This window comes from Meles meles, chromosome 21 (assembly GCF_922984935.1).
Source record: "Meles meles chromosome 21, mMelMel3.1 paternal haplotype, whole genome shotgun sequence".
NCBI lineage: Eukaryota > Metazoa > Chordata > Mammalia > Carnivora > Mustelidae > Meles > Meles meles.
The window spans coordinates 19756215-19777569 of NC_060086.1; the positions used below are offsets into that span (position 1 = coordinate 19756215).

The window sequence follows — 21355 nt, forward strand, 5'->3', positions numbered from 1 at the left end:
ACCCCCCTAATACCGTTACAGTGGGGGTTAGGCCCTCAGCATATGAATTTGGGGGGGCACACAGACTTTCAGCCCATAACAGAATACTATGATCAAACTTTCACTTTTCAAGGATCCTGCTGGTGGCCATGTGTAGGGAGACCATACATGGCTGTGCCTGTGGGCGCGATGGGAGCGATCACACAAGAGAGGCCCCAACCACATCGTGGACATCCGCATATCTGAACATTTATTACAATTGTCTGCCAGATGGAGATCAAGTATCATGAGGAAGGGACACCTTTTTCTATTTACACAAAGGCGCACTAAGGGTTGGCAGTGGTCCTGGTCAGGTGAAGGTTGATTGGGAAATCAGTTAGCAGATAATGAGGCCTGGAGGTAGGGATAGAATATCCATTAAAGAGACAGAGTCTATCAGACATGGTTGCAGACTGGAAAAATTGGTAAGGGAGCAGGAGGGTCCTAGATCACCCCTGGATATCTGCCTCTCGCTATATGTGCAGGCAAGTTTGCTGGAATAGGAGAAATTACTTAAAATAAATTGTCTTTATACATCACAGCAACAGACTATTAGGAAATGGAAAAATACCATTTATAGAAATATACAGTACCTAAGGAAACCTTTTAAAAATATGTTCATGTCTTTTATGACAGAACATTTTACTTTTGGGCACCTGGGTGGCTCATTGCCTTCAGCTCGGGCTAGGATCCTGGAATCTCAGGATCCAGTCCCACATCGGGCTCCTTGCTGAGCAGGGAGAATGCATCTCCCTCTGACCCTCCCCCTCTCATTCTCTCTCTCTCTCTCACACACACACACAAATAAATAAAATCTTTTTTTTTAAAGAACACTTTACTTTTTTTAAAAATATTTCATTTACTGGAGCACCTGGTGGCTCAGTGGGTTAAAGCCTCTGCCTTCGGCTCAGGTCATGATCTCAGGGTCCTAGGATCGAGCCCTACATTGGGCTCTCTGCTCAGCAGGGAGCCTGCCTCCCCTACCCCCTCTCTCTGCCTGCCTCTCTGCCTAGTTGTGATCTCTGTCTGCCAAATAAATAAATAAAATTTATTTTATTTACTTATTTTTTTTTACTTATTTAAAAATTTTAAAATTTAAAATTTTATTTTATTTACTTATTTCAGTGGGAGAGGGGTAGAGAGGGAGAGGGAGAATCTCAAGCAGACTGCTGCCGAGCACAGAGCCTGATGCCAGCCTTGATCTCACAAGCCCAAGATCATGACATGAGCCGAAATCAAGAGTTGGATGCTCAACAAACTTAGCCACACAGGCACCCCATGACAGAACATTTTCAATTTTATCAAAAGATTTTAAAGAAATCCCAAACTAATGGGGAGATATACCGTGTAAATGAACAGGAAGATGTCAGTATTGCAATGACATCAGTTCTTCCAAAATATATCTCCAAAGTCCGAGCCATGATCCAGTCTCTGCGGCAGGATGTGGACTCTGGTTCTGATGAAGAGAAGGGCTGGAATGAGGCCCCGGGCAGTCAGATACCAACCAGCTAAGAGAACCAACCAGCTAAGCCAATAGTCCAGGATTTCTGCTGGGATTGGATCCCAGCTCCTACCTTGAACAAATTAAACTCTTTGTGCTTCTGTTCCCTTGTCGGTGAAAACCTCAGATGGTTGTTGTGAAGATTAACTAATACAAACAAAACACGTAAAGCAGGGCTTGGCACATGATCAGCACTAAGTAAGATTTAACTATTACCATCTCTACTGTTACCCACGTTATTGACATTATGTTCCTGTCACAGGTTCACAATGGCTTGAATGGGCAGTGGAAATAGGGAGGAGCCTGAGCGGCCACATTCCAGGGCCATGAGGAATAAAACCTAAAAGCCTGATGTGAGGGATGGAAGCACAGGACAACAGTGTTCTTTCACATCTGCTTGAATTGAGATTTTCGGGGCACCTGGGTGGCTCGGTTGTTAAGAGTCTGCCTTTGGCTCAGGTCATGATCCCGGGGTCGGGGATTGAGCACTCAGAGGGCTCCCCGCTCCGCAGGAAGCCTGCTTCTCCATCTCCCGCTCCCCCTGCTTGTGTTCCTTCTCTCACTATGTCTCTCTCTGTCAAATAAATAAAATCTTAAAAAAAGAAAGAAATTTCTTTTCTTTTTTTTCAATCTTTCAAGGAAGATTCAGTACAGTACATGAAGTACTGAATCTTCCTTGAAGGACAGGAAGTAACTCAAGCACGCTGCAAAAGTAAGCCTTGGTCGCATTAAATCACTGAGCTCTGGGGGATGTTTGTTACGTAGCATAACCTAGCCTCAGCACAGTCCAGATACACTGTTGTTCCCAAACTTGACTAAACATAAGACTTTCTGTCAGTAGTTGCTCAAAACCCAGATTTCTGGGCTGCAGCACAGCTCTACCGAATCAGAATTTCCAGGGAAGCACCTGGTAATCTGTATATTTAACAGGCTTTCCCCTCCATCTTCAGAAAGGTCAAGAAAGCCCAAGCAGCTAAACCTGAAGGCAGGGTAGGAGAGGGGCTTGGGGATGTGAGAGGAAAGGGTGTTCTAGGGGTCAAGAGGAACACAAGAAAAAGCATGGGGGGGAAATGCAGGGAAGAGCGTTTGGAATGGAATTGGGGTGCACGAGTGATGGTGGTGTGTGCTGAAGTGGGAAGTCGGGGTGGGAGGTCTGGGCTTTATCTTACCAATAGTGGGGATGTGGGGAGACCTTCCGAGCACGTGCTGGCCTGCTTGTACTGATGCTTTAGAAAGGCCAGTCGGGAGGAGGGACGGCATGAGAGGCTGGGGCATGGTCCAGGTGACCCATCTCACAGGGTTATTGGATGGACTTTAAGAATCCCTGAACAGGGGCGTCTGGGTGGCTCAGGCAGTTGGGTGCTTGCCTTTGGCTCAGGTCATGATCCCAGGGTCCTGGGATGGAGCCCTGCTTCGGGCTCCCTGCTCGGCAGGGAACCTGCTTCTCCCTCTCCTTCTGCTTCTCCCCCTATTCGTGCTCTTTCTCTGTCAGATAAATAAAATATTAAAAAAAAATCCCTGAGCAATGAGAGGTATTACGATTGTCATCTTTTGTGTGTTCTTGTGTCCATCTTTAGAGTTGCAGCCAGATTTGAGATGTACATATTTCACTCATTCCTTTATTTCACAAATATCTGGGCACCTTCTATGTGCTGGGTGCCTTTCGTGACACTGGGGAATCAGCCACGAATGAAACACACAAAGGTCCCCGCCTTCGTGGGCCTTATTTCCTTTGTCCCTGTGCCTGGGTAAAGGTGTGAAGGAATAGACCATGCATTCATTCATTTGTTCATTGAGATTTTTAGTGAACATCTGCTTTGCGCCTGACCTTGGTTGCTGGAGGGAAGCGAGGGAAGCAGACATGAGTCAGGCCCAGTCTGGTCTAGTGGAGAAGCTGACTCAGCCCACACCTCATGAGGCAGTTTGCCTAGACTGCTGGGAAATGCATGAAGGATGGGAAGTCTGACTATCCTAGAAGGGGCAAGACAGAGTACTGGGCAGAGGAGAGATGGCACAGTGAAAGGGTATGGGGTGTCTGGAGTCGGGGATCCCATGGTGTGGTTAAGGCTGGGGGTCTGCAGCCCAAGGAGGGGAAGTGGTAGGAGAGATGAGGTAAGGGTGGTGGGATTCAAAGGCCAGAGCAGCTACCGAGTGTAATCTGGGGGGTCATGGGGGGTAGCGTGGGGGGTAGAGTTGGTGATGCAGGGGACTGACAGGACCCCATTTGTTTAGGGCCCAATCACCCTGGACACAAACACCTGGAAAGAAAACCGGACACAGACACACAAGGAGGGGGCTGCCATTGGGAGGACCAGAGAGGGGACTGTTGTGATGCTGCGGGTGAAAACCAACGAGGGCTTAGACTAAGCCAAGGTGGTGAGAAGGGAGAGGACCCAGGAGACAGCTCTGGATTTGACAGCTGAGGGAGGAGGTACAACACTGTGGTTTTACAAGAATAGGTTTTGTAATCACAGGATGTCTGCGAGGGCCCCAGCCCTGTCCTTTATTAATCTTGTGAACTTAGGGCCATCCTTTCAGCATTCCGAGCTTCAGTTTCCTGATCTGTGCACTTGGGATAATGGCAGTAGCAGCTACGTGGTTGGAAAGATTCTAGGACCTACTCTGCATGACACCCAGGTGGGTGGGTGGGTGGGTGGGGATGTGCTCAGAACATGGCAGCATTATGGGGATGGGAGAGGGAGCCAAGGTCAGTCTTCTATCTGCTCTCAGTGACTGGCTGACCGAGATGCCCTCTCTGATGGAGAACACAGGAAGGAGCACTTTGGGAGGAGGAGGCAAGGCCGTCACACTCTTGGAGGTTCCATCAAAGCTCTGGCCTCACTCACTGCAGTTATGGACTTCCTCGCATCTCTGATGACATCTTTCGCCTCTCTGTTCTCAGTGCTCGGAGCAGGGGCTGTCTTTGAGGAGGAGGGTCCGACTTGGAGGCACGGATGTGGGTACTGTGGGCAAGTCGGTGCAGTCGACCCTGGGAAGTGAGAGGGTAAAGAAAGAAGAAGGGAGAACCCAGGGTGGGGCCCAGGGAACCCTGATGTAGAGGGGTTGTGGGAGAAAGAATGGATCTGGAAGGAGGCTGGAAAACAACATTCAGAAACTGGGGGTGGAGGTGGGGGAAGGCAGGCTGGAAACAGGCTGGGAGTCAAGGAGGGGAGGGTTTCAAAAAGAGAGAAGTCATCAGGGTCATATGTCACCGAAAGATCCTGAAGGGTAAGGCGTAACCGGTGGCCGATGGATTTGGCATCAAGAAGGTCATGGGGTATATTGGTAGAAGCTGGTTCAAGGCCTGTCAAGGGGCCAAAGCCCACTGCAGGGGTGGAGTTGTTGATGTGATGTTAAAATATGGCGATGGGGAGAAGAGAGGTGGGGATCCAGGAGAAGGACGGAGGGTACTCGCATCTGCCGGGGTACCAGCACTCCCTTCCCAATAAGGATGAATTTCCTTTTCAACAGTCAGAGCCATGGGAAGATAGGCCAAGAGGTCAGGAAAGGTAGTGAGCCCCTCGTTCCCAGAGGTAGACAAGCAGACCTCTGAGACCCCCTGCTGCTCAGAGATGGGCACAGATAGAGTGGGGAAGGCTGTGCAGAATAAACCCCAAAACAAACAAGTCCCTGCCTTTCTCAGGCTCGGCTGATTCCTTGCACCACAAAAGCCACCTAGAGGGTCACTTTTGCTATTTCTAGTGTCCAAAGAACCTCCTGCAGGGATAACACACAGAGGTGGTCCAGCCGGGCTCACACAGATACTCGCAGACACCAAACATAAAGTCTACCTATATCTCCTGGTGTAAAGGGATCCACTGCACCCCTCCCCGGGTTATTCCCTGAAATCACTCCCCTTACCTCCTTTCTGCCGTGCCCCCACCCCCACCCCGCCACCCCCAACCCAGCAAGGAGCTCCCTGCCTCCCGCCGCATCTCCTCTGTCTCCCAGCGAAATCTCTCCCTCCTTCTCTGGCTCTGCCCTTCCCCACCCGCCTCTAGGCCTCTCCACTCCCCCTCCCCCTTGGTCCCCCTCCCCCGGACTACAACCCCCAGGCGCCCCCAGCCCTGGGCGCTGCGCATGCCCCCTGCTCCCCGCCCCCTCCCGGTTCCCCCCTCCCTCCCTTCCTCCTTACCTCCCTCCGCCCCCCTCCCCCGCGCTTCGGCTCCCGCATCCCTCCATCCGAGCCTGTGCCGCAGCCGCATCGCCACCGCAGCCCCGGCAGAGCCAAGCCCGGCCCAGGCCCCTGCCCCTGCCCGGCCCTCGGCCCGCAGCCCCCGGCCCCGCCCCCGCCCGCGGGCCCCCCAGCGGCTCGGGTGCCCCCCCGGCGCCCCCAGACTCCAGCCTCCAGCCCCGAGGCAGGAGGCAGGGAGCAGCAGCAGAGGCAGGAGGAGGACGAGGAGGAAGAGGAGGAGGAGCCGTCGCAGGATGAAGGATCGGACTCAGGAGCTGCGGAGTGTGAGCTTGGGGGTGGGGAAAATGGGGGGGCGGGACCCCGATATTGGGGGAGCGCGTGGGGGTGGAGTGGGGGAGGTGCTGGGACATAGGGGCAAATGACGGGACTGGAGGAGGTTGGTGGTAGGGGCACCCCAGTATCTGGAGGCACCTGATGTCTCCAATGAACCTGCATTTTGGGGATGGTGGCTGGAAGAGGTTGGAGGCCATGAAGACTCGAGGGGGCAGGAGAGGTTCCAGAGGCTTTGGCTACCCATGTTCCCAGGAGGGCCAGGGGGTCTAACCCGGGATGGGAGAGAGTGAATGTCAGGAGAGAATTGGAGGGTACTGTCCTCCCCTGGGCAGATTTGCGGAATTAGAAAGATGGGGGCGGTTACTGGGCCAGGCTGAGTCTAGCGGGACCAAGATTTGGGGGGTGCTATGGGGAAGGACACAGGTTGGGACAGAGATGCCAACACCTGGCAGTGACTGAAGTGTATATGTGTGTGTGAGCACACGCGTGTGTTGCTCCCTGTGGGGAGGGGGCCTCTCTCAGAGACAAGGAGGGAAGGGGTGGTCTCAGGAGACAGCCAGAGGGCCAGGGCTGGGGATGGGGTGACCCCAGAGGTGGGAGATGGGTTGCAGAGGAGAGAGGGGGAGGAGGCTCCGTGCACAGGGCCATGGAATTGGGTTGTGTGACACGGACCATGCTCTGCTGGGGGGAACTGGGGCATCCTGAACAGGCAGGGGCTGGTTGGTGTGGGCCCCTGGTTTGCAGGCCTTGAAGAGGCCCAGCTTCGGGAGTCTGGCCAGGCAGTTTGGGTGACAGGGGAGGAGGGTGGTGCTGATGCCCGCAGTGGAGGCTGCCTCTTGGAGGGGCTTGATGAGACCGGTTTCTAGGGTAGGGAGAATGTTGGGGGATTCGTAGAAATGACCCGGGGTCCGAGGAGACAAAGCTGACAGTCTGCTGTGTGCTCGGGGCCTGTGGTGTTATGCTCAGAAAGTACTAGCCCCAGCCATGATGCATCCTGACGCCCTGGGTCTCTACCAGGGGGACCCTGTTGGTTGTTCCCTTTCCCCGGGTTACTACCCCATTTGACAGATGAGGAAGCTGAGGTTCAGAGATAGCAAGAGCTCGCCCAAGGTCACCAAGCAAGTGGGTGGGAGGATCAGATGGGAATCTGGGTTTCAGTCTGGCAAGTTGACATGAGTCTCTGCTTTTTTGATCTTTGAAACAGAAGTCTCCACACTGGGGTTAAAAAGCTCTGTTTTGGGGAGCCCCCGGGATAGGGGTGTGGGAAACCAGGCTATAGAAAGCTAGGAGGAAGGGGCTGGAAGATAAAATGACTATTGCTGTTTCCGGGGAAAGATGTGTTGGCAAATGGGAAGGAAGGAGAAACTGGTGGTTGAAAGAGGGAATTTTGAAGGTTTCTGTATTCGACTTCCGCTGAGTATGGGGCCGGGCATCCACTAAAGGACAGTAATAAAAATAATCAACCTTCTAGTGCCAGAAACTGTCCTAAGCGTTTTATTCATGTTTACTCATTTTGGTCCTCACCACAACCCTGGTACTAGTTTGATCCCATTTTATGGGTAAGGAAATTGAGACCCAGAGAGGTTAAGTAACTTGATCAGAGTCACATAGCCAGGAAAAGGCAGGCAGGCAGGTTGGTTCCCACATTGGCTCCGAGCTCCCCTTCTCTCATGTTGCATTTTCCAAAGCAGTTTGCCATCCACAATCTCATGAGACCCTCGCTGACCTCCTGGTGAGGTATGTAGATTGAGAGATTACCTCACGTTATAGCTGAGGAAACTGAGGCCCAGAGTGGTTAAATAACTGGCCCAAGGTCACACAGCTCTCAAGTGAGGAACTCAGATTGGAACCCAGATCCCCTGCCGCCAACACTATTCCATTGACTCCTAAACCCAGAGAAATGAAAAGCGGTTGTGGAGGTGAGGTGGTGGCAAATTGAGGTATAATCAGAGGGAGGGAGGGAAAGTCCTAAGACACGGATGGAGGGGGAGGCAGAGCATGGCATCCTCGTCCAAGTGGATCAGATAGGCCCCTGCCCAGAAGCAAGGAGTTCTGGCTGCTGGGGCTGCAGGGGTGGGCAGCCAGGTGGGGAGGTGGGAGGTGGCATGGGGGGGTAAAGGGGGCTAGGGCAAATGGCTCTGGTGTTAGTCACAGCTCAGAGAGACTGGAGATTTGGGAGGGGGGTGGTGGGTAGGGTGGAAAGAAGCTGCCAGATGCAAGGAGTGCCATGGTCTCCCCACCAGAGTTGAGAATGAGGAGACTGGGAGGCAGAAGAGACCGGGCACGGTAGGAGAGAGGCCTGCTAAAGCAGTCTCTGTGATCCTGAGAGGGATGGCGGGGGCCGGAGGGGGGTGTCACCTCAAGGGACTTGATCATCTTTCCAGCAGGACTTAGCGTTCCCCAGGGGTTCTCAGATCTGTTTATCACGTAGCGGGTGAGGGCACAGAGTTGGGAGTCAGACTGTCTGGGTTCAAATCCTAGCTTTGCTACTTCCTGGGTGACCTTGGGTAAGTTTCTTCATCTCTCTGGTCCTCAGTTTCTTCACGTGTGGATTGGGAGTAACAATAGTACCTGTTCGCTGGGTTGTCCAAAGGATTGGAACTAGGTAATAGGCAAAAGGTGCCTAGAAGGGCCCTGGGCACCCAGTGCTCTGTGAGTGTTTGTTATTCTACAGCTGACTTGCTTATTTCCCTTGAACCTCATCACATTAGCCCCCTGGGATGGGCGGGATGTGACCCCTAATTTATTTTGGAGTAGACAGGGCCAGAGAGGCAGCCTGACCGAGGTCAAACAGATGGTAAGCAGAGCTGGTGCCGAACCAGGGTTTTCTGTTTTCTAGTTCACCAGGCACCTCTGGGTGCGAGCTGGGAGCTGCTGGGCTGGACGGGAGCTCGTCAGCCTGATGGGTGCTCCAGGGTCCAAGGGGCAGGGCCAGGGATGGGGCTCAAGAGGAGAGAAAGAGGAGTAAATGGGGTAGAGGGGAGAACTGGGGAGAAAGAGAAGCATGGGGGGTTGCGTTTGGACTTTGGAGAGATCTGGCAAGGCCCTCAGTGAGGGAGGCTCAAATCTGAGGCCCGGTGGTCATGGGGGCTGTGATGGGACAAGCCACGCACCCTGAAGGCAGGGACTGAGTCATCTGGGTAGCACTCAGATATGGGCAAGGCACAGAGAAGGCCTTAGATGGCACGCCTGAATGACAGCAGGCAAGAGTGACCCCATGAGTGAGCAGGGCCCAGCAGAGCCCTGGTGATGGGCTGCCAATCCCCCAACTGCACAGGGCTCCATTCTGCCATGCAGACACACCATATTCACCGCTGCCTCAGGGCCTTGGCACTTGCTGTTCCCTCTGCTGGTCTCTCTGTTTTGAATGCTCTTCCCTCCACGTGGACTGCTGTTCCCTCTGCCTAAAATTCTGTGTCATCAAATGTCACCCAGCCCCGGAAGGGCCCTCCCCGACCATCCTGAAAAAAGCCACCCCTGATAGCCCCTGCTAGCTAGCACAGACCGAACCCGTCTTGTTCATTCTTCATCTCCCTTGGTCTCTCGGAAGCAGGACCTTCTTCCTGTCTTATCCACCACTGTGTTCTCAACAGCAGCCAGGGAACGTGGCTCAGCTCATACACGTTTGCTAGGTGAATGAATGACTCAGTGGGGCAGAGGGAGGATTCGGAGGGGAGTAGGTGGGGAAGGGAGAGGGCGGAGTGGCAAGGTGGGGGTGGGAGGGCCAGGCTGGGCGCGGGGAGGGCAGAAAGGCCCAGTCAGGGAGACAGATGGACAGGAGTGGGGGTGCGGCGAAGAGAGGCAGCCGCCTCTAGATCGAGCCATGCTTGCACCCCGAGGAGCACGCGTGAGCACGTGTGTGCTGTGTGCATGGGTACGCATGTGTGTTTACACACACACGAGCGCGCTCTATGACTTTGCTGTCACCCAACACCAGGCTCTTTCCGCCTCTATGTTAGTCACCTTCTCACCATCTGTCTCTGGTCCCTGACTTGCTGGCTCACTGTGTCCCTCTCCTTCCATCCACACATCTGTCTCTGTTGTCTCCCCGCACGGGTGTGCCCAAGGGTCGCTGGTCTCTCTGATGGGAAAGACTGCAGTTGGAGGCTTGAATCTGATGCCCCTGATGCCCAAGGCAGAGCCACAGGGCGCCCAGGGCCTCTGCAGTCCCTCATGGAATGCTCTTAAGCGCTGGTAGAGCTGGTGAGTAGGAAGGGCAGAGGGCCTGGGTTCAAACCTGGTCCCCCGGATGGTGCCTGCTGTATCATCTTGAGCGAGTCACTTAATCTCTCCATGCCTCAGTTTCCTCCTCTGTCAGATGGGTGTAAGAATAGTATCTGCTTCATGGAGTGCTTATAAGGGTTAATGAAACACACAAAACACTTATCACAGGGCCCAGCTCACCATCATTAGTACATACGTGTTAGATTTCTTATCTCCTTCATTTCGGACATGAGGAAACTGAGGCTTGAGTTGTCCGTCAAGCGGATCCGGCGCATGTGATCATCTCTTCCTGGGTGATCTCATTTGCCCACAGCCTGCGTTCCCTCAGTCCAGCCAGCACCTCAAATGGAGGCCGCAGTTGTTATTAAACGCGCACCCCTCAGAGCAGGGAGGCCCTTGGTGCACCAGCCTGCCCATTCCGCAGACCGATTGGGGTGCAGAGAAGGGCTGAGGTTTGTCTCAGATCACAGAGGAGGGCGAGGCCTGGCTTCCTACCTGGGCTCTTCCTGCAGCCTGGCCGGCCTTCCTGGTTTTTTCTCCTGGCCACAGGAGTTCAGCAGTGCTGGGGATAAGCAGAGCAGGACGGGGTGGAGTGGGGTCCGGGGAAGCCTGGGATTAAGCACTTGGCATTCAGGTCCCACCTCTGGGCTGTTTTGCTGTGAAGCCTTTGGAAGGTCAGGCAACCTCTCTGAGCCTGCTTCCTTATCTGTAACACAGGAGCTGCAGGGGGTACCAGCCAACCCTCACGAAACACTGCGTCTTTCTGGCAGCATTAGGCATTTTTCCTGCCTGGACTCATTGCCTCCACCTGCCCAGCATTTGGGGCAGATATTATTGCTGTTTAGCTAAGGCAGAGGCTGAAGCCCAGAAGGCAGAAATCATGTGGCCTTGTAACTGCTAGCCTGGGCAAGTTCTTTAGCCTTTCTGTGCCTTAGTTTCCCTGTCTATAAAAGGGAGCTGTAATAATACCGACCTCAAGAAAGGCTTTTGTAAGAATTAAATGGACAAATATCCAAAGGGCATAGAACTGTGCCCAGCTCGTTATCACATGCTATGTAAATGTTTGGCATTAATTATAACTGTGCTGTCCAGGGGCCCTGATAGGGTTTAAAGAAAGTTAATGAGATAACAGGGATGTAAGGCCCGGGTAGAAGATGCTGTTAAAAGATAATATTTCCCCAGGATTTCAGGGCACAGAACCCCACCAGACTGGGCCTTAGCAGGAGCTGAGCTGATAGGGAAAACAGCTAGTGGCAGAGGCCCTGGAAGGAGGTGGCCTGGCCTCGAGCCTTCGAAGGGCTGGGGGGGGGGGGGGGCGCGTCTGTCTTAGATGCTTATGATTGCCGGCCCATTCAGCCCAGGCGCCCTTGGATGGGTCACTTCCGTTTCCCCCCTCCCTGACCTCCCGGTTCCCTCATCTGTGAAATGGGGACAGTGATATTTGCTCAGCCTTCCTTTCAGGCCCGTGTGGTCAGGATCAAAAGGGATTACAGATGTAAAAGTGTTTGTGAAATGTAGAGGATTATTAGCTCTCAGCTCCCTCTAATTATTATACCAAGTAAGTCATCCTTGGGTCTCTACCTCTCTTCCTCTCTCAAGGACAAGTAAACAGGCAACCAGGGATGCCCCAGGGCAGAATCGAGGGGAACTTGGCTCTGGGGACAAACAGGAGAGAGAGAAAGGGAAATCAGACTTTAGAAGGTCGAAAGTTGGCCTGGGGAAAAGGTGGAGAACAGGAAAGTTCCCAGGCCAGAGGGACGCCCCATGACCTCTGGGCAGCTAGGAAGGGGCCCAAGTCAGAGAAAGGGCAGAGGAGTGGTTTTGGCTCTAGGGGAAGGAGACCCCATGGGACAGCTGGCTTGAGGGCAGGGCATCAGGGGAAGCTGGTGGGTCCTCCGAGAGGAGCTGAGCCTCCCAGAGCCTCTTGGGGCCAAGGTCTATCGGGGTAACCCTGGATCTGGTGGAGACCTGAGAAGCCAGAAGTCCTCTCCGAGTACCCAAGCCCCACCTGTGCCCCCCCCCCACTTCCAAAGGCAGCTGTGCACAGAGACAGAGGAGCCTCCCTTTCCCAGTGGATGTTCGGGATCGTCTGGAAACTCATTGGAAGTGCTGAATACATTTTCTGACGTGGGGTGGGGCCCAGTGTCTGTAGGGAGAATCCCCTGCATTCTGTTTGGGCAGGAACCTGTCGGGGGGGGCATGGAAAGCGTGCAGCTGGAGGGCTCCCCCAGGCTCGCAGGCTCCTCCCGGGGCTGTCGGGGCTCTGCTGATTCCGAGGTCACTTGGCTGCCTAGATTGCATCTCGGCCCCATCTGGCTCTGTCTAGGTTCGATCTGAGCTGTCTGGGATCTGTCTGCCCCAAGTCTAGTTGGGTCTGAGCTTGTCTGGTTCCTGTCAGGTCCTGTCTGCGATCTGCTTGGACCCTGTCGGGGATCCACAGGAGCTCCTGTCTCTGGATCCCAACTGGCTGTTCTCCAGGTGGACACTTTCGGATCCTGTCTCGATGTCATTCAGGCTCGGGTAGACCGATTCTGTCCCGTTTGGGCTAGGTTGTTTCCGGAAGTCTGTTTAAATTTCCACTGGGGCTGATTAGGGCTTCACGTGTAATTAAGCTTGACGGGCTCAGCTTTTTGTCCTCAGACTTCTGCCCCAAGCGGAGAAGAGTCTCCAGTCAGGAGCGTGGAGCACCCAGGAGCCCGGTCCGTCCCCGGTCTTCTTCCCTGGCTCCGCATGAGTGTGCAGGCCTGAGGCTGGGAGAGCCTGGGAGAGGAGGCCCGCAGGGTGCTCTCCGACGTCCCTGGGGCTGCGGGTGCACGTCTGTGTGGCCACGCGTGGCAGCAGGCAGCTTTGCCGTGGGGCCGCGTGTGGGTGAACATCAGCGTGTCAGTGTATCTCCGCGTGGGTGTCGGGGGGCCTATTTCTGTGTGCCTTGTGTGTCAGCCCTTCTGTCTGTGTCACTGGTCTGTCTGGCGGTGGCGGGGGGCGGGGGGCGGTGTGGGTGGGTGAATCCCTTTGTGTCTCTGAGCCCTGGGGGTGGAGGGCTGAGCAGCTGCAGGTTGCAACTGGGAAATCCAGGCAAGTGAGAGTAGGTGGGTGTGAAGTGGGGAGAGGCTAGATGAAAGCAAGTGAATACGCCAGAGGGGCAGAGCCGGGAGGGGGTGACAGCAAGCGGGAGGGGGCAGGCACGGGGAGCGGGGGTGGGGGTGGGGGCTCGGGGTGCTGCCCATGGGTCTCCTCCAGCCCTTCCTGGGCTTGACTATGCTCGCTCAGCTTGGCGCTCGCAGCTGGCAGTGAAGTGACCTTGCACAGGGGACGAGGCCGGTCTGGTGGAGGCTGGAGGGGAAGAGAAGGGGAGCAAAGTGAGGCCTGGACAGGAGTGGCTGGGAGATAAGCGGCCAGAGTCAGCTTCCAGGGGCTTCCATTCCAGACCCCTTCCTGGAGCCCAGAGCCAATTCCTGCAAGGCTGACGTTTAGCTGGTAGCTATGATACCAGTTAGTGGCAGCTGTCCTGGGTGTCATCTCCCTCCCTCCCAGGGTGACTGCATTCTTGGGGTCACACCCACCCTTGAAAGGGTGCCTTCTGCTAATTCCTTCCAAGGTGTCCCTTGGGCTATCAGCTACCTGGCTTCCCGGACCCTGTTCCACAATTTTTCTAGTGCTCATTCGGACCGCTTGAGGCTTTTGCATTTGACCTACGGATGACCTGCCCCCTGCAGAGGACCCGTTCCCAGGCCTCTGCTCTGAACCTAGAGCTGGGAGCATCAGACTCAGGATAGGGACTGTTCATGGATTCTACCTTTCTTTGCCTCCCAGGCGAAAGACAGTGATGATGAAGAGGAGGTGGTCCATGTGGATCGCGACCACTTCATGGATGAGTTCTTTGAACAGGTAACTGAACATCTGATGCTCCAGACCCAGAAGCTGGCCCCCAGGCAACAGGCCCCTTGCCCTGTTCCCACCCCTGCTCTCCACTCCTACACCCTTTTGGCCTTTTTACCTCTCCCTCGACTCTGGATTACCCAAACCCCGACTAAGCCCCAGGGCCCCTTGCCTGGCTCAGTGACTTGGCTGGGTACAGCTGATCTGGTACCGCAGGTGGAAGAGATCCGGGGCTGCATTGAGAAACTGTCAGAGGATGTGGAGCAAGTGAAAAAACAGCACAGTGCCATCCTGGCCGCCCCCAACCCAGATGAGAGTGAGTGCTGCTGCTGGGTGCCGTCAGCGGAATGGGGGTGGACAGTGTTGAGGGGGGAGGAGGTGGGGGATGGGCTCCCCTCCAGACTTCTTATCTGCTCTGGCTCTTCTCTCAGAGACCAAACAGGAGCTGGAGGACCTCACCGCAGACATCAAGAAGACGGCCAACAAGGTTCGCTCCAAGTTGAAAGGTGAGGAATGCAATCCCTAGACTCAGGGGAAAAACAACTCTGCCCTCATTGGACCAAACATGCCTCTCTATAAGAAGTGCCTACAGGGTGCTCGCTTCGGCAGCACATATACTAAAATTGGAAGAAGTGCCTACAGGTTTCCAGGACCCAGCTTCCTAAACAGTGAGAAAGCACAAACCCCCAGATCCAGATCTTTGGAGAAACATACATGACAAAGAAATGAGGGAGAGGAGGGTTTCTGTCCAAGGTGCATCTCAGCATGGCTGGATCCACCAGCGTGAAGGTCCACCCGAAAACAGAGGCTTCCAAGTGGTTTCAGTTTCATTAAATCCTTCCTTCTCCAGAGCAGGTGCCGCGCATAGCGCTAAGCACCCAGTAGGTGGGCCCAGCAAATGCTTCTGAACTGGTATCCTCGGCTCAGGACAGATTGGATTGTGTGGCTGACATCAGGAGCTGGCAAGCTTTCAGGAGGGACCTGCCAAATGCTTATGTATTCACTCTAATTTAAGGACTTGGGTGCTGGTAATAACCACCTTCCCCCAAAGCATTGTGGGTTGGGAACCTCCTTGTCTGCCCGTGCCAGGGGAATAGCAGTGTTACCGTGATGGGGTAAATTCAGCCTCAGAAAACATTTGCCACCCACCTACTTTGTCCGAGGCACAGTGCAGGGCATTGGGGAATAGGTGCCGGGTCAGGTGCCTGGCCTTGAACACACCTACCTGGGTCCAGAGAGAGGAGAGCAGGGACTCCATGTGTTCCCGCACTCAGTGGGAGGTCACGTATGAGCCTCCAATGCTGATCAGTAAAAATAAGCCTTTTACACTTGCATCTTGGAAAGGAAAATGACTTAAACTGGGAGCACATTAAGTACAAAGCCAGGCAGAGGGAGTTCAACTTCCATCACCAAGTCAGTTCTGGACAAGTTCCATCAACTTGTTCCTCCCCTCGGCTTCCTCACTGGCTCAGTAAGAAAAACAGAAGCAATTCCAAAGTAGGCTTTTTTTTTCCAGGGGGTAGCACATTTTTTTTTTCCTTAATGAAATCTTACAAAGAACTCCAATATATATAATACATAAAAGACAGGCTGTTCTGGCTGCACTGGGGTTGGGAGGCTCAGCGCCCTACCTACCTGGTCTCCCCTTTCCTCCCAGCAATGGCTGCTGAGGTTCTTTCTCAGAAGCAGGGTTCTCTGGAACTCTGCTTAAAAATCCCTGGGCGTAAAGATTTCTTTGGGCCCACCGAGCTCTGATCTTAACACTCTATATAAGACCATGAGGTAGGCTCCGTGGATTATGTGTGAGTCCAGAAACAGACCAAGAAAGAGCTAGGAAAAGTAGCAGTGACATCGAGAAGCTGACCTTCCAGACCTCCAGAAAAAGAGACATTCTCTTCTCCTCCATCTTTCTCCAGCTACTTGGTGGCATGAGCTTGGGCTTTGTGTGTGACCCTAAGTGAGTCGTTTTACCTGGCTGAACCTCAGGTTCTAGCGTGACCCATGGGCGGATTATCACTGAACTCAGGATTGTTGTAAGAAGTCAATGAGAGGGGCACCTGGGTGGCTCAGTGGGTTAAGCCACTGCCTTCAGCTCAGGTCAGGATCCCGGGGTCCTGGGATCGAGCCCCGTATGGGGCTCTCTGCTCAGCAGGGAGCCTGTTCCCTCCCCCTGCCCCACGGCTTCCTTCTCTGCCTACTTGTGATATCTCTGTCAAATAAATAAATAAAATCTTAAAAAAAAAAAAAAAGAAGTCAATGAGATACTCTGAAGGACCCTTCACTATGGAGTTTGGCCCCAGACCCAAGTCTGACAACAGGGTCACGGTAGGGGCCAGAGGTTCCGACCTCCCTGGCTGTGCCTGATGTTCCTGTGCCTTTTCCGCAGCAGGCAGGCCAGAAGTGTCACTCAGTCCCTGTGCCCACCATTGGTGGCAGGAGAGCACTGGGGTGCTGTTCAGCCCCCAACCTTTCCTGCTCCCAGCAGAACAGAGGAGTGATGTTCTCAGGAATGGCCTGGAGGCCCTTCCAGATCTGGAGGGCCTGGTGATTCATCCCTGCTGCATTTTCAGAGCACTGTGGATCTTATCGCAGGCAAGCTCTTTTTTAGAAAATCTGAAGGATGGATGTCAGGAGAGCATGATCCAGAAGCAGGACTCCCAGTTAATCTGTGCGCTTTTCCAGAACGTCCTTTAGAAGTGGGAATTCCAGAAACAGAGATCACCTTGCAGGGCTGGGGGAGAGCTATCTTCTGTCGGAATATCCCTCCTTCCCCCTAGAATTTTCCAAGAAAAAGGCGGCCACTAGAAGAACCTGACCCACCTGAAGTGCCAGCCTTCCGCCAGAAACACCGCAGGACGCGTTCCCGCGCTCTTTCCAGAGGCTGTAGGAAGTGGAGAGTTCCCCACCTGCTGGAGACCCTCGTGGGGTCAAGCAGGAGTTACAGCTGTGGGACCTTTCAGGACCCAACCCTTCCGCCAGAAAAGTAGCTCCTTTCTGTCTGGTGACCCGGTGACCCTAAATCTTCCTTCCTACCTGCCTTCCAGACCCACTGATACGTCTGTCCTCTATTCACCCACCTCTTGTCCCCGCAGCCTGGACCCTTTACTGTCTGCCCTCGCCATGGGGGGTGACATCTCTTCACAGGCCCGGGGCCTACCTTGGGGTGTCGACGCTTTCTACGTCCCAGATCCCTTCCCCACATGCCCCGGTTCCCCAGGCTGCTCACTGTACCCTCTCTACCGCAGCAATCGAGCAAAGCATTGAACAAGAGGAGGGGCTGAACCGTTCCTCGGCGGACCTGCGCATCCGTAAGACCCAGGTAGGAGGCTATGGGCTGGAGGGGCGGGGACTGGACCAGACTGGACTGGACTGGGAAGGGAGCCGTGGTTGGAGCCGGGAAGTGAGAGTGGGCGGCCAGAGCTGGCGCAAGCTAAAGAAGGGCAGGGCGACAGGCCAGCTCAGCTCCTCCTCCCCGCTGCATCCGCCACTGGCCTCCTCGCCACCTTGTCGCAGTCTCCTGATGTGTGTGTACCCCTACCCTAGCACTCCACACTCTCCCGGAAATTCGTGGAAGTAATGACCGAATATAACGCGACCCAGTCCAAGTACCGGGACCGCTGCAAGGACCGGATCCAGCGGCAGCTGGAGATCAGTGCGTGTGCCCTGCTTCAGAGTTTCCCGGCTTGCCCCAGCCCTCTGCCGTGGCTTCCCCAGGCCTTGCGTGGAGGCCGAAGGCTGGGTGGGAGGGTGGTCTCCTGGGTCTCTGCCCCATACCACCACCTCAGGCACCTGGACTGGCCCAGTCCGTGAGCAGGGAGGCCTTTCTCCCCACAGCTGGAAGGACCACCACGAACGAGGAACTGGAAGATATGCTGGAGAGCGGGAAGTTGGCCATCTTCACCGATGATGTGAGCCCGGGGTGGGGGTGGGTCCGGCTTTGGAAAACATTTACTTCTCCCTCCCCGAGTTGAGGTTGAGTTAAGGTCCTAAGTCCACTCTGGGATCACAGACAGTGGGAAGCCAGGACCTGGAGCTGGGGATTTCCATGGGAGCAGGGCAGGAAGGCACCCCCCATAAAAATGGTCCACGTGTGGCATAGCCGCACACTGTTCTAAGCACCTTACGTATTTACATTTACCTACTGTCTCATCTGGTCCTCACCACCACCCTCTGAGGGAGCCAGATTTCACCAGTGAGGACATCTGACACAGAGATTAACCGGAGAGGTTAAATAACATGCACAGGGCCTTGGAGCCAGGATTCAGAGATACACGGTCTCTTAGCAGTTAGGGCTTTGACGTCCTGAGAAGATACGCTACTCCCTGCCGAAGCGGGGCATTTCACCAAATGAGTAATGTGCCTACATTATGAAATTTTGAAAAAAATACCAGTTTTAGTTTTGCTAAAGTTTTACGCCCTGCCCTGCCTTTGTCATCTTAAATGTGAGTGGATGGGCTTCCCCCACTGTAGTTCTCCTTTCTCTTTGTAGATTTTGCCTTGGCCTGCCCAGTTTTGTCTCTGCTTCCGATGGCAGGATGGCTCTGGTTAAGATTTCTAGACCAGAGCTCGAGTCTGTTCAGGGACTGTCTAGCAGTTTTCAGCAAATTGTTATTTAGAGAACTGATCTTGGTTAAATTAGCTTTGGAGCAAATTGATTAGGGCCAGGTAGCAGCCTGGAGTCCTTCCAAACAGCTCTGCCCAGGCTCCGTGTGAGAACAGAGGGGAGCCTGGTGGGTTCTGATCCCTGCCGGTGAGCCCACCGTCAGTGCAACGGAAACCCGTCATTACAATGCAGGGTGCTCGGGGATCTTGCCTGACGGATGTGCAACTGCTAAGGTAGCAGTTAACTCCTAGAGTCAGGGAAGGCTTCCTGGGGGAAGTGGCATGGAGCTGTGCTTTAAGAAACAAGGAACATTTGGACGTGGTGAGGTGGGCAAAAAGCCCTAGAGAAGGGGAGCAGATTGAATGGAGATAGGGAGAATGGACCACTTGCCAGACAGCCAGTGGATGATTTGGGCTCTTAGAGGAGATGTAGGAGATGAGGGCAGAAAGGGAGACTGAGCCCTGGATAGGGTGAAGGTGTACAGACTGTGGGTGGGGGGCAGGGAGGAATTGTGGGGAACCCTGGAGGGTTTCAGATCAGGGGAATGGCTTAATGGGGTCTGAACAGTGAGCAGTTGGGGAAGCGAGTGGCCTGGCTCAGGCCAGGTGTTGGGGGGGAGAGGGAATCCCTGCTCGTGCATGGGAGTTCATTTCTCTCCCTCTGACTCTTGAGGGCTGCGGTGCAATTCTTTATTTCTGCTCTCCCTAATGTCTTGGGGGCTCCAGAGCAGGCACACTGCCTTCTCTGCTTCTACTTGCTTTCTCTGCCTTTGACCAGACAGGGGCCCCCAATGCTAGTGGTGACTCTACAACCCTATCGCTCTTCCTTGGGGTGTGTGTGTGTGTGTGTGTGTGTGTGTGTGTGTGTGTGTTAGAGGAAGCCCTGGGGAGGTGGTGGGTTCAAGCCAACTTTTATTTCTTGTAACTCAGACTTCTCTTTGGTGCTTACTGTGTGCCCGGCAGGTGCCGTTCTAATCGGTGGATACACAGTAACTCAAAGCACGGTGGGAGGTGGGCACTGCTATCATCCTCCTTTTCTAGGTGTGGATACTGAGGCCCGGAAAGGTTAAACAACTGGCCCACAGTTAGAGCTAGGAAATGACGGTCAGATTCGAACCCAGACACTCTGGCTGCAGAACCCACACTTTCCGGAGTGAAGAGGGGTCTGCAGCTCCTCCCCTCCCGCCCCCCCACCCTGTCGCCCTAGATCAAAATGGACTCACAGATGACGAAGCAGGCACTGAATGAGATCGAGACGAGGCACAACGAGATCATCAAACTGGAAACCAGCATCCGAGAGCTGCATGACATGTTTGTGGACATGGCCATGCTTGTGGAAAGCCAGGTACTGCCTTTCCCCTGCCTTCTGGGACTCTCCTGCAGGTCCCTGGGGTGCCCCCCCCTTCAGCCCAGTCCCCACCCCGTCCTCTGCAGGGTGAGATGATTGACCGCATTGAGTACAACGTGGAACATTCTGTGGATTATGTGGAGCGAGCTGTGTCCGACACCAAGAAAGCTGTGAAATACCAGAGCAAGGCTCGGAGGGTACGCTGGTCGGGGGGAGAGATGGGCGGCCTTGGGGTGGGGGAGAGGAGGGGAGGCAGCAGCGAGGGCAGGTGGGCTGGAGCGGAGGAAGGCTTCGGTAGGTTCAGGCCAGGACTGAGGTGAGTGTTGAAATCCAGAGGGAGGCCTTTTCTCTGGCTCTGACCTCTTCCTTTTTTTGTTTTCTTTCCCCTCCTCTTTTCCTCGCACCTCCTCCCCCATCTCCCCCGCATCTGTCTGTCTCTCTTTATCTCTCTGTCTGTCTCTGTCCTTCCTCTCTGTCAACCTTGCTGCCTGCAGAAGAAAATCATGATCATCATCTGCTGTGTGGTGCTGGGGGTGGTCTTGGCGTCGTCCATTGGGGGGACGCTGGGCTTGTAGGCCCCCCCACCCCCGTCTCTCCCAGACCCTTCCCCCATCACATCGGGAGCAATACCCCCCCCACCCCTTTCACTCCATCCCCTGCTCCAGGCTCACCCCCCAAGACAGACCCAGGCAGCCCCCCTTCCCCACTTCCTGTCAGACCCCGGAATCCCCAGACCACCCCCCACCTGCCACGGACCACCCCCGCACGTAGACAGCAGCAGGCGTGATTACACACGCACACCCACATGCGTGCCGCCAGAACATGCTCAAGACGTGTGGACACCCCAGCGTGTGTGTGTGTGTGCGTGCATGGGTACGTGTGTGTAGAAGCCCCAAATCACCCTTCTGCCCCCCTCCCAGTCTGTGTGTTGTCTGAGCTTTCCCCCTTTCACTTGGGTTGTTGTGTGTGGACTGTGGCCAGGTGTAACACAGCAGCCCCGCTCTGTCTTCTGTGAACAGGTGTGTGTGTGTGTGTGCGCGCGCGCATGCGCGTGCCCATGTGTACGTTGTGAGCCTGTGGAGCTTAATCAAGGTGAGTGGGAGCACACACGTATCCGTAACCCAGCCCAGCCTGTATATATGTGTGCGTTTCTCCCAGCAGGTAATATGTGTGTGTGTGTGTGTGTGTGTGTGTGTGTGTGTGTCAAGGGTATGCTTCAAGTGTTGATCGGTGTTCTCCTCAGACAGAGCCCTCTGTGTTGTGCGCGGGACACCGGTGTTGGGTGGGCACAAAATCTGTATTTCTGTGCTGTGTA

General features: G+C 54.5%; 1 protein-coding gene across 1 annotated transcript; it reads left to right on the forward strand.

Moving 5' to 3' along the window:
* The first annotated feature begins 5836 nt into the window (after nucleotides 1-5836).
* STX1B (syntaxin 1B) lies at nucleotides 5837-20652 on the forward strand. Its single transcript, XM_045992930.1, has 10 exons — nucleotides 5837-5977; nucleotides 14025-14099; nucleotides 14307-14406; nucleotides 14522-14596; nucleotides 17336-17409; nucleotides 17634-17742; nucleotides 17925-17998; nucleotides 19900-20037; nucleotides 20127-20237; nucleotides 20535-20652. Exons 1-10 carry the CDS (start codon nucleotides 5948-5950, stop codon nucleotides 20613-20615), a joined length of 867 nt encoding a protein of 288 aa, XP_045848886.1. The 5' UTR covers nucleotides 5837-5947; the 3' UTR covers nucleotides 20616-20652.
* Nucleotides 20653-21355: the final 703 nt, after the last annotated feature.

What these genes read in the sequence shown, in the direction of transcription:
- STX1B (XM_045992930.1), top strand. Translation starts at nt 5,948, where the DNA reads ATGAAGGATCGGACTCAGGAGCTGCGGAGT. An exon ending in GGACTCAGGAGCTGCGGAGT is followed by an intron (nt 5,978 to 14,024) that starts GTGAGCTTGGGG and finishes TTTGCCTCCCAG; the next exon opens with GCGAAAGACAGTGATGATGA. An exon ending in CCATGCTTGTGGAAAGCCAG is followed by an intron (nt 20,038 to 20,126) that starts GTACTGCCTTTC and finishes CGTCCTCTGCAG; the next exon opens with GGTGAGATGATTGACCGCAT.